The following is a 13,286-nucleotide window of genomic DNA, read 5'->3' on the forward strand; positions in this document are numbered from 1 at the left end:
TGTAACCTATGTAATGACAATCAGTCCTTACGTAAGCTGACCGGGTACAACTAAATCAATAAAATAAGAGTAGACTTATTAAAATGATGCTCTCGCTCACTCTCAGTGGGTTTTCCACAGTGAAATGTGAGGTGCAGGATTTGAAGTGTTAGTTGTAGTTTGCTCGCTGGCCACACGAGGATACTGCAGGTCCAGCCATTACACTCCCTCGCACGTGTGTAAAGCAGCACTTGGTGATGCAATGCAAACAATGTAATGTGTCCAAAGAGATTAGAAAATTAAAAAGGGCTCTGTACAGTTTCTTATTGGGATATTGCAAAGTACTTTAAATCCACTCTTAGCTTTTAAATCTTAGCTTTACGAGTTTGAGAGACCAGCTGTCTCACATGATTTTTGTTTCTTCAACAATCCGTCCCTGTTTAAAATTCACAGCCTAAATGTCCTTCCAAAAAAACCCACATTCAGACACTGAGGGATGGTTGTTAGCCAGGACATTTTGAGCTGCCCTGGCAAAGTACAGCGCACATCGCCGAAAGCCAAAATTCCCCCGCCGACTGAAGCCTCCGTGAGAGGTGATTTGCAGAGTGTGACTGTGAATGGCAGCCGCGCGAGAAGACAAAGTGAGAAAGCAGAGGAGGAGGAGGAGCAGAGCGAAGGAAGGAACGAGAGAGGTCTAAATCAATGCCATCCACTTCAGCTCGGTGCCAAGAAAGACAGATGCTCTCTCTATCTGCGCGAGGGTGCATGCCGGCACAGACACACATCAATCAGGAGTTATTTTCCTCCCAGTCTATTTCTGCTTTGACCAATTTAATCCTCGATCAATTTGAGATGGAATGTAATACATGCTGAGTCAAAATCAAATTAAACTTCAAATTGAATGCACATTGATCACAACATCTAACTTTCTTTTCGTCCGATTAAGAAGTTGAATGAATGCCACCGTCACCGCGCATGACAATCTGAAGCGCAAACGCAGTTTGGCAGATCTGGAGCAAAGAAACACTGAAGGTGCGTATCAGCATCTAAAGAGAAAGATGTAGGAAATGTTTGCAGAGTCGAACAAATCATGAAACACTTACCTGATTGCACATTCTCTTAAATCTTCAATGTAAAAAACCAAAAAACTAAAAAACCCCAGAAAGACTGTAAGATCCCACATGTTGAGAGATTTTGGACTTGCTCCACATCAAAGCACTTGTCTAGACCTCATTCATTTTCATTCTGGGCAGTCTACTGCCTTGGAGCTCACCCAGTATCGTTAATACACACTTGCAATAAAATGCCTCCTCAAATTAGCAACTCTCAGTGTGCACATGTCAGAACCATAATAGCCTGCATCCCTATTCAATAAAGACACAGGTTTGCATTTCTGCCCCTGAAGCAAGGACTGGGTGACCCTGTTAAATCAGAAACACTATCTCTCTCTCTCTACACTTGGTTTCTATATGTACACATACAGCAAACCCAGCACAGCTACAAAAATAACCGCACAAACCTGGAGTTCTAGAAACAGGAGAAAACAACCTGCGCTCTGTACGGCTGTAATTCAGAGAGGTCAACTTGCCGTGTCGAAGCAAAAACAAATGCAGGTTTTAAACACAGTCAAACATGTGATCTTTAAAAGTGATCTCACTCTTACCTGCACCCGTCACTGTTTAGTCTAGCGCAGTTTCGTGTATGTTTTCACAAAGTGCCTGAAACTGCTGGCAGTGAGTGCTGAGACCTGTTGCACAAACAAACATGCATAGCCAGCATACCAGCATGTAGTCTTGGCTCAGCTGCAGCAGAAAGAGTCGAGCGCCCCACCTGTAACTGTTTATGAGTCGTCGGGGCCTGGGGTTTAACGACTGCCGTCTTCTCAGCCTTCATCGCTACCCCCACCTGCCTCAGCTTCCCCGGCTGCCTCGGTGGCACGGTCCTGCTCGCTCCGGCCCTGAAATCTCCAGCTCCTCGCCCCCCTGCCATAATAAGTTACTCTGCCTGGCTGCAGCTGCATGGATTGACTGTAAGTTTGGCTCTGCGCTCACAGCGACCAACATATGACAGACTTAATCATCACATTTCCCCACCCTCTGTCACCTGCCAGTAAGCTGCTGGGGGAAGGTGCATGGCTGTACTCTGCTATCAGTGACCCACTGACATTTACAGTAGTACTACATGTGATCCTGAATGTAAGGGCTGCTGTCACGTGCTTTCTACTATAACAGCCAATCCTTTGTCTCTAGTCCGTGAAAGCCTAATTTCTAACTGACCCAAAAGCATGACTCTTCAGCACCTTTTAAGCTATTAAACCAAGCGTTGTTATCAACAGTATCTACTGGATATTTACTTTGCCACCGAGAGTGCATATTGTGGCAATATTTTCCACAGTTCCAGCGTGATGTAAGGCTGAGATATTTTCAGTGCAGCTATAATGGGTTTGACAACAGCGAGATGTTCAGCTACCTAAAATATCAGCAGTTCTCTCCACCTACACTACCTGCAGTATATGTAACCCACAGCTGAAATGCAAGAAGTTTAGGGAATTAGCACTGCAGGCTGTCAGTAGTCGGCTTGGGAAATGCTAGAAATTGTAAAAAAGGAGAAGAGTATTACAAAACAGGCTGAAGCAAAGAGAGCACATTAAAATGAAATCTTCATTGCATAACTCATTCTCACTGTGGAGCAGTAACTCTGAAATGATTTATCAAGTTTTGGATTCCATCTGGAACGCTTTATTACCGAAAATTTCCTTTTGCATACGCTTCGACGTGGAAACGTGAACTGGAAAAAGTTCTTTCATGTCCTGAAAGAGACTTTTATTTTGAAGTGTGGTCACTTAAGTTCTTTAAGTGCTGCTGATACATGATTAGCATGTTTAAAAAGGTGTACGTTTATGTGATCAGTCCTCCACTAAGGTTTGACAGCTTCCTAAAAAGGTGAACTATTATTAGAAGTACTGCAATTTTTTTCCCCAAACTGTATTTAGTGTGACTCCTGTGGCCGTACTTCCTCTTTTAATCAGGACTTCTCTTGAAGACGGTACACATTACATTTGCTCTCTGAACCTTCACTATTTTTCTACTTTCAAATGTAAAGCTTGGTTGCTTGAAAACACGTAATGTTAATGTACTTTTGCAGCATTTTGAACTTCCTACTTTGGTTCTAATGTGTAAACCACGGACGGAAAGGGCCGTCGTGACGTTACCTACTGGTCAGTGAATTCCTGTGATGAAGTCTGGAGCTGAGAAAGTGAAAAGACCACATGCCCAGTCAGCAGCATACACAGCATTACTGGTCAAATAATATAATACGGGCACGATTTAGTTGAAAGTAGTTGTTTACGTGCTTCTTTCAGGTGTGCTCAGAGTCCACGTGCATAGCTGGGGAATTATAGTTTAAGCCCTACTTTACGTGACAACAAACACTGAAGTGGAAACACCAACGAAGGCCTAACTAATGACCCCATGATTCTCTTGCGCTTCTAAGAGCAGTCCCACCAACATCAACATCCTCTCTTGAAATGCCATCTTATTCATTTGTACCAACGCGATAATTCAAACCAAGGAAACGGAGATGTTACTGTGAGTGTGTAATCTAAACGCTTTTCATTTACCTCTATTAACAGCAATTGATGCAACAGTCCTTCACCGATTCAATACCCTCTGCAAGCTTTCAAATGTCTCCATTCATGAACTCCCCGATCCGATTCATCTTTGGAAACCTGAAGATCAGTTAAGGCCATTGAACTACAACCGCATTAGCTTCCCACCCACATGGCATGAGAGTGAAATTTATATGACACCAAATAGCTTTGCTGTGTTTGCTCTCAAAAAACGGATGACAGTACTAGATATGAGAAAATACATTTTTTAAGCTTGATCCAGAACAAGAACGTGTTTTGCAAAGATGAGAGCAGTATTAAAGATATGTTGCAAAAGTGCTAGCCCCCTGGGTCCACTTATTATCTTTGATTGTGAATATCTTTCCTCTACAGCTCCTGCAGAATTAAGAGGAATAAGCTCTCGGTTGATCTCAGAAATCATTATGGTTTAGCTCTCTATGAAATCCTCATGTTCTCTTTTAGTTTTACTCTGGCTTGATGCTAACATCAGTGCCTTGAGGGTTATTTTGATAACGTTTGTGATAAAACAACTATATAGATTGATGAGTCCACCAAAAACACCCTCTAAGATGTTGGTTTTCATTGTTTGTCTGTGAAGGTTCTCAGTCATCCAGGTCATCATAGTCAAAGGAGCTTGCAAAGAAAAGCGTCTGGACTTCTTTAAGTTACCTGAAGACGTTTCACCTCTCATCCGAGAAGCTTCTTCAGTTCTAAGGTCAAATGGTGGAGAGTCCCAGATATAAACCTAGTGGGAGTTTCCCCCCACAGAGGGACAAAAGAACCCCCTGATGATCCTCTAATCGCCTGAGCCAAGGTGTGAAACTGGGTGTGGGTCCCAATCAGCCAGAGTTTCGGGTTTTCATTGTTTCTGCAGCATAATGAGACCAGTGTAAATCTGCCTGGCAACAAGTAGTTTTAACTGCAAGACCTGCACTTGCCCAGCATTATACTGTGTTTAAATCAGAGGGGTTTCCACTGTCATTGAATCAGCTTTATATTGTCAGGGTACAGTGCCTGTATCTGTAGTGTGTGTGTGTGTGTGTGTGTGTGTGTGTGTGTGTGTGTGTGTTTCGACATCACTTTAGCTTTCAAAACTGTTACTTGTTGGTAACTTGTTGGTAACAAGTAACAACACATTGCAAGTTGTCTGGACATGACCTAAATGTAAAGTAAAATGCTGGCTTGTTATGAAGTCCAAACAAAGCAGGTAATACTGCTGAACACAGCACAGCTGGTAATCTGCTCAAACTAAACTTCTTTGCTATTAAATATGTCACCTTCCAGATGGAAAAGAAAATAATAAAAAAAATATTGTGCTTCAGAAGAAAACTGCATGAGAAAAATCACAATATGAGACATATAAGTTTCATAAGACGTGGATATGAAACAAACATTTACTTCTGAAAGAAATGGAAACATTTTTTCCTGTTTCTTTTCACTGTGAGCTTTTCTGTGGAGGTCATTTAGTTTCTTTTTTACACAAACGGAAACATCTGATCTTGGCCGACGGCTGAGGAAACATAAGCAAATAGGAACAAGAAGATAGGATTAAGTGACCGAAGCGCACAAATACACACACAAACATTTATAAACACATACAAGCGTGCGCACACACACACACACACACATAGACACCATCATGGTAAATTACCCTCTCAGCTCTATAGGGGTCTGCAATTTGAGGGTGTCAAAGTCAAGGTGTAATATTAGCCTGGCATTAATAATAGCCGTAGCACTGCCCCTGCTAGTGTTAATGAGTGCAACACATTAACACACGTGTAGCTTTGGATCGCATGCCCACCCACACACCCACGCATACACGCTCACACTTCAATAATGAAATACAAACTAACAATGAAGATGTTTTGCATGAGTTGTCACAGTGCACTTACTTATGCACCACCAGACACATTAAATTCTCAAAATGAAGAAGCTTTAAGAGCACAATGTTTAAAACATGCAAACGCTCTTAGGGCATGGTGTTAGCTTATACTTTTGGATTAACATGTGTGCTAAGGGCTAGTGAAGGCGGAGGGTGGAGAAGGGGGAGAACAGAGATGAGAGCTAAAGCTTCGAGCAATACTAATGCCCAGCTGAGATGAGCAGTCTGACAACAAGGCTACGAGGCCTTGTGAATAAACGATGAGCGCTCAAAGCCACGGGGGCAGAGGTAGTAGTTATTTTAGCATGATGTTAACTCTCTTAACTGCTTAGCACGCAGATGAAAAAAGCATATACACACACGCATGCACACAAAGACACAAAGACATTTTACTGTACTCTGTCCCTCTATACTGTTTGGTGAGGACAGCACTGGACGTTTGCCAGAGACCGACTCATCCAGGCCCACCTGGTGTGTGTGTGTGTGTGTGTGTCTTTATGCACAAACTTATAAACACTAAGTAGACAGAGCTGGGGGAGTCTGCCAAGCAGAGGAAGCCTTATGTCAATCAAGTGTCAGGGCAAGCTGGAGAGAAGGATATCAGGCCATGGGTGAGACACTATAAATAACCTAGCCCACCTTGGGAGTCAGGGTCAAATACACACACACACACACACACACACACCCTCATGTTTACATCACTTCAGAGGACACATCACTACACATACATCACTACACTGACTTGCATTCATTTCCTAGAGACTTGCCCTGAAAGTATCCGGTTTACCAAAGATTTACACTACACATTTTCTTTTTTTGTACCCAAATCTAGCACTCACAACACCAATATAACGCACTGAGAAAATACCAGAAAACAAACCTTAGAAAATCAGCGCCGAATTTTCAGAAAATGTACCATTAAAAGAATCACAAGTTCTAAACAGGCTTTTACACAAAAGAAAGCCTGAGTTGTGTCACTGAAGCCATTAAACGTGCAAACAACAGAGCTTCTTCTTATGTTATCTGCTTCTTTCAAATAGCACGCTCAAACAAGCCTTGCACACATATTTGCTAGTATTTATTCTTTCTACGCGCACTGCAGGTGACAGCGAAAGCCTTTGGATTCGATATGGGAGCGAAGTGCCCCCTGAATTCTGAGCAATCTCCAGCTACTTTTAACACTGTTCTACCAGCTTAAGACTTAAACTAGAGGCTGATTCAGATGGGATTTGGATCTATAGCAGGAGAGGATCTCAATATTGCACACGCCTTTTATGTTTCTTTCACAAACTAGAGCTGGTTCATGGTACGTGTGGTTGCGTGAATATAGACAAAACTAAGGCAAATGTTTTATTACCCACCTCCTGGATTATTAGTTAATTTAATCCTGAGCTATAAGCAGATATGGCAGATTTAGGCATGCCCTACTGAAGCCTGTTAATTAAAGCAAGAACTCTTAAGTGCTCAGAAACCAACAAAACAGCTGGAGGAAAGATTTGGATATTACCAACTGTCTCCAGGATGTGAAATATCTTTTCAGCTCGTTCACGTTCTAATCATTTTGTTGATTAGGAGCCATAAGTATAATGAGGAGAGGAGAGGAGAGGAGAGGAGAGGAGAGGAGAGGAGAGGAGAGGAAGTGATTGGGTTAGATTAAAGGGCGGATCGAAGGGTTTTTCTAACACATGCAAACCCTTTTGAGCTAGTTTCTACAGAGTGACAACTTCCAGTAGAGCAGAATCAGCTGTCATGGCAACATGCACTTCACATCTCAGCACCCATCATCATCATTATGATTATCATCATCATCATCATCATCATCAATGATGCTCCATAGCAAAAGGGGAGAAACGAGGGGAGCATGCCACTGCAGTTGATCTCATGTTTTCTTTTCATGCGAATGAAACAAAAGAGTGGAGATGAGGTCTAACAAAGGACTTGGCAGAGCAATGTAGTTATGTCATGTGTTAGTGTGTGTGTGTGTGGAGCCATTCTCTGTGTTTCTCCCTGTTCCTGCTGACACATCACCTCCACCTGAATGCATGGCAGCAGGCACGTGGGGGAGAGATGTGGAAACAAAACAGCGGGGTTGTGACTGTGTGAGAGCGACCGTTTGGAGAAAAGAAAAGGGAAAAAAAAGGTGAGGTGGGTGTGGGGGTCAGAAGGGAAGAGGAAGTCATACTTTGGGCAACGGCGTTTCGGATGACCGGACTTTCTTGGGAGATATCTGTGAAGAGAGCAAGAGAATTATTTTCTTGTTTCCCCCTCTTCAGAGATATCTCCTGTGGCATATTGCTGTTCTCTGTAACAGAGCTTTGTCTGCTCGGATTTTCCTGTCAGCAGGACCTGCAAGCAGTTCCTGAGAGACTAACAGTGTATTTAGTCTCAAGCTTTGTCATTTATTTAAAAGGAACCTTGACTTGTAGTGTTACGCTTTATGAGCTTTCAGTTACAAAAATGGAAAATTTGTTTAAAATTCAAATGTTTCTTGGGAGATTACAGTACAAGGGCAACAGAAGTGGTGTACGCAGCAGTAAGTTGTACTGCAGCTCCTAAATTTCAAAGCACTGGCCCTCTTAAGTATGCTTGGACCACTTTAAAAGAGAATAATTGCCACATTATAAACAATGACCCTGTGAAGGCCCATTAGACCCAAAAACAACACACAGAGGAAAGGTGCACAGAAATATCAACGAGCAAATCATCAAGTGGTCAAGTGTGGCTATAACTGTTATAACAGTTGGTCAAATGTGTCAAAGTGATATGTTAAGGAGCGCCAATGAACAACAACACATCAGAGGAGACACTCGGAGAGAAGAGGAGACACACAATCACAATCACAGGGGAGGTAATGCGAATGAAAAGACACATCAGTTTGAAATCACAGAGGCATCATGTAATGGAAAACATTTATAAAATCACACAGACGCTACATTAAACAATTCTGGACTGACACCGGCTGGAAAGACAAATATGGGTGGTGTGTATGTCTAACTCCTCTCACACACGCAGTCCATATCAAACAACCTGAAAATCCCACCGGACTCGTGTTTTATGAAAGCAGCACATACGTCTGCTGTGAACGTGCAAATCAGATTCATAGGCATCTGGTCGCTTGGTCGCAAGCACTTAGAAAAATATCAAAATAGTGTTTTGTTTAGGGCTGCCACGATTAGTCGACTAGTCACGATTACGTCGAGTATCAAAATCGTCGACGACTGATTTAATAGTCGACGCGTCGTTTGCAGCTTTGTAAGATCACAAAAGACGCAGGAATAAGTAGTAGGATTTAAGAGTGTAATAACGGACTGAAACAGAAGATGGCAGCACTGCATGTACAAGGATGCCAGCTGCCGTTAAACTCCGAAGAAGAAGAAGCTGTGTCCCAGAATTCATAGCGCAGCCCTGCTCAGTTTTCAACAATGGCGGCAGCTAGTTAGTTTTAATATTACTCTTATTATTCTTTCTGGGTCACAAAATAAACGTTTAACATATTTTCAGGCGAGAATGTAACTGTGTAAACCTCAAATATCTGCTCAGTTTATCAAGACACCACATATTTTCAAAAGCGCTCCGACGTTTTCAGAGACGTCTGTTACCCACTAGCTCGATAGCTAGCCGGGGGCTAGGCTCACTAGAGCCGTGAGAACACAAATCGTTTTCAAACCCACCACCGTTTTTCGCTACTCAGGTTAAACATATATAAGTCACCTAGATAACTTAAAAATGTTATTGTTTGGCTTTTTTTTAGTATTTTATTTGTTCCTGAGTAAATCGGTTTGGCTGAGATTAAAGTTATAGTTTTTACACAGCTGAATAAACGTCAAGCAGACAACTGATTATCAGAAGTGTGAGATGCTTGAGAATATACTCCGGTGTCCTGTTATATTTTAGATAGCAAGGAGTTTATTAAACTTCACCGAAACAATCTGCAAATTTCATTAAAATTTAACAAACTATCATCTTGTCTTTATTTTTAGTTAGCACATACCTTAAACACTTAAAACTGTAAGCTAATGATAGTTATATAAGAGCAGATGCTGCTGGTGCAATAAGCTGTATGCTGTACGTCCAATGGATGATGATCTGATTAGTCGACTAATGGCAAAAATAATCGGTGACTAGTCGACTATCAAAATAATCGTTTGTGGCAGCCCTAGTTTTGTTATTTATTTGTTTGATTCTTTTGTGATTTTTGCCCTTTTTAATTGGCCGGTAATGTCAGTTGACTTATGACCAGGGATCATAAATGGTGTGATGACACAAACACGTGTGCTATCTAGTTAGTGGATAGGTTAGTAGGTGGCCAGCGTAGCCACTGTTTATCCACAACATGTCTCCTGGGTGGGTGCCACTACTTTTTTAACCCACTGAAATATAAGAGGCTAAACTGTAATGCAACACAGTCTACTACAATTACTTCTATAGCTTTACTGGCAAGAGGGAGTCAATCAGTGTTCACAAAAATGTTTAATGTAGGCTTAAAGCATCATAATAAGCAACAATATGATTACCATTTCCGATTTGATAGAGACATTTAAACAGTGTGAAGTGGCCAGATGGTATGGAGAATTCTCTATTTTCCCTTTGAGGAAAGTGTGCAACAGGTGGAGAGGGAAGCAGTAAGAGACAAAAACACTGAGGTGACAGACATTTACAGAGGGTGAGAAAGCACAGACAGCAATAAAAAGGAGAGGCGAGAAGAAAAAAAGTTCATAATTAAGTTCACATAGACACGGCGTGTGTGGGTAAAAGTGGAGGAGAAACAGCGGGATGAAGAGCAAGAGAAAGATGTGAGAAAGGTAAGCAACAGGCTGGAAGTGATAAAGATTTGTCTCTATTGCTAGAGTCTGTGTGGTTGTAATGTACCTTCATTGGTGCCAGCTGTATGGGGGTAATGTAGGAGGGGTCCACCATGGGCTTGGGCCGATTGGCAGTGTCTGCCAGGAGGCTCTGCCATTGCTGTGGCAGGCCGGTGAACTTCTGCTCCCGTGGGTCGAAGCCCGTGTGGACCCGGTGCTCGAAGTTAGACGGAGCTGAGATCTCCAGCCGTTTCTTCTTCTTCCCAAACATGCTGGAAAACCCTGGCAAACCTGGCAACCCCAAAAGAAAAAAAAGCATACTTGTATTAACATTTTGGCTGCAGACTATTTTGGCTAAAGACTGTATCTTTAAGATGTCGTTGTGAAGTCATCATAGCAGTATATTCTTCCTTTATCTTGCCTAAAGTTTAATCTTCTTTTTTACATAGGACTAGGACGTTTTATACCACCGCTCTGTAGCATGATGAAGCTCTTGTCTTATAACGCTGCAGGTTATAGACGAGGAAAGAACGAGCAAAATTATCCAAACACACAAAATAAAAGAAAAAAAGCCAAGTGTCCACTTTGATTATGTAATGTAAACATCATGGGGAAAAACGATGGATTTTTTTAAACATATGTTGGACAGCGGTTCTATGCGGCTATATAGTCAGGCGTGTATGCTGCATGAAAGCTCCCATCTGTGCTGTTTTGGAGCTGTTTGGAAAACCCACTGTGATTCTCGTGGTTTGGGTGTATGCATAATGTCCAGTCATAGGAACAAAATGTCATAATGCTGTTGTTGTGGCTGTGAATGGAGTCTATTGTGTCACTCCTCTCTGAGAGGCATTGTCCTCTGAGGGAGCCACCCCCGCCACCATCTCCTTACTTTTTTTTCTCTTTGCCTCTGTTATGACTTTTGCAGAGACAACGTTTGCTGTGCCATTCCACTCGATCATGTACTGCAAATGGGCAAAATAAACAAAAGATCCTCACTTATGCAAACACGCTGAGAACAATTCAACAAAACCGCTTGAGGAGTTTAATGTTTAGATTGTCCCAAGAAAAAATGTTTTGCCCCTATCAGAAGAAAACATCATTTACACTCATCACCACACACTAACCACTGACCATACACACACGCCTTTATACACCACACACACACACAGTACATGCATTACAATTGTTACTAGCAAGAAACAACCATAATCTTTAAACCTGACCCAGTTACCATTATTTTTAACATTTCAAACCTGCACAAATATGGAATAACGCTTAGATTTTCCAGTGAGCGGCGTATCCGCTTAGAAAGCGAGGTAATACGTTTGTGTATTTCAGTTTGTCCCAGTTTTCTAAAACTCTATTATAAATAAAAATTCAATTAACATGTTATTAGCTCAAGCGTAGTTGCTTACCAGAAATGTGCCAGAAGTCATTAATTTTTAAGGCTGCCACTGTGTGTGTGTGTGTTCATGTGTGTTTAATGTGATAATACTTATTAATACTTAAAAGTGGAGAAATATCAGAAATGCTCCCTTATCTCTCAGCCCCCTGTAGAGGTGTGTCAGTGCCAGTTTTTGATTGGCTGGAAGTGGCAGGCTGCCCGTTACACTGTCAGGAGCAAGAGACTAAGTAAACAAACTTGTGCTGTACCCTCCGTGTCATACTCTGGCAGCATATTGTCAGCAGTGCTGAAGAGTGAGGGTGATGCCGAAATCACAATAGAGCACAGTTGCATTTGCAGGTATATTTGTCATTTCCTGTATATGTAGCCGAGCAGCTAAAGTAGCCTGCAAACTGTCTGAGCAGTGAATGACTGCGGGTCATTCGCCTAGCTGTGTTGCACACAAATTGTATACTTATGTTTGTAATTTAGATAAGAGGCAGCAAAACAGCCAGTCACAATGTGAGGAGCTTATGTAACGGCAGATAAACAACGTGCGATTTGTTCCTTACACTTTTGCTTTGCTTTTCAGTTTTCGGAGGCGCTAAAGAAAGACACGTCGCTATATCATAAGCGAAGAGCAAACATTTAAAGCACGTTTTTGAATAAAATATTACAAACATGCCGGCTGCTACCTCAAACGTTCTAAGTAAATCTGCAGAGCGGTATATCAAATGACTAACTCTTCTGACCTGGTAGTGCCACTTCAACAGATGCAATGACAGAAGTCACCAAAGAGTCTTTCTCTAAATGCAACTTTAAACAGGCAAGGCAAAGTAATCATGGAAATCTTTCTCAATCATTTCCTTTCTTCCCAGCAGGACGGACAGACAGATCAAATTAGCGGCCTCAAACAGGAAAGATGGAGAGATAGATTGATAAAAATGGGGTAGGAGGGTTAAGGGATAAGGGTAGAACACGAGAGCAGAGGAGGAGCATGGGAAGGAGTTTAGGAAGGGATTTCAACAAATGCTAACAGAAGAAAGAAGAAGAAGAAGAAAAAAGACAAACATGGAAAGAGGACGGAAGCCTGAAGTCTTTTGTGCTAGCAATGCGCTGCACTGCATGCATCACAATCACAGCACAACAGATTATTATGCAGCACACGGCTGCCTTTAGAAAAGTCTATACTGGATCAAAGGGTGCTAAGTCATAGATAGAAGCTTCATCCCACAGGCATGTTTACACAACTCTGCCTTCTACAGTGCAGTCACTGTAAGCTCGCTTCAACAATGCTTTCATTTGTGAGCAAAAGTACTTTTAATGAAAAGAATATACCCGTGTAATCAAAACATAACTTCGTCATATTCCTCATGATCTGATCAGGACTGAACATTTAACCACAACTGTGACCCGAGTGTGAGAGCAACACAAGTACACGTGCATACCACAACTAACAAATGACTCCTTGCAGTAAACAACTGCATATTAAGAAAGCGTCTATCGCAGAGGTACATCTGGAAAGATTGCTCGTTGTCTTTCAGCTAGCTTGATTCACAAAACCAAACGATTTAAATGCAGGTATCCCCTGATAAAGAACTAACGATCCTC

General features: G+C 41.9%; 1 protein-coding gene across 5 annotated transcripts in view; it reads right to left on the minus strand.

Moving 5' to 3' along the window:
- The window catches only part of pak5 (p21 protein (Cdc42/Rac)-activated kinase 5), a 76,571-nt gene that overhangs the window by 31,664 nt on the left and 31,621 nt on the right, over nt 1-13,286 (minus strand). For 3 of the 5 annotated variants that reach the window (XM_087851954.1, XM_006793015.3, XM_087851953.1), the window contains exons 2-3: nt 10,359-10,582; nt 7,672-7,716 (exon numbers count right to left, since the gene is read on the minus strand). In XM_087851954.1, coding sequence (XP_087708080.1) covers nt 7,672-7,716; nt 10,359-10,562 — 249 coding nt within the window. In that variant the 5' untranslated portion in view covers nt 10,563-10,582. Of the gene's footprint in view, nt 1-1,809; nt 2,178-7,671; nt 7,717-10,358; nt 10,583-13,286 lie in introns of those variants that run through there. The other 2 variants (XM_035908718.2, XM_006793016.3) reach the window with 2 other exon arrangements.

This window comes from Neolamprologus brichardi, chromosome 15, assembly GCF_056152115.1.
Source record: "Neolamprologus brichardi isolate AB-2024 chromosome 15, ASM5615211v1, whole genome shotgun sequence".
NCBI classification, from domain to species: Eukaryota; Metazoa; Chordata; class Actinopteri; order Cichliformes; family Cichlidae; genus Neolamprologus; species Neolamprologus brichardi.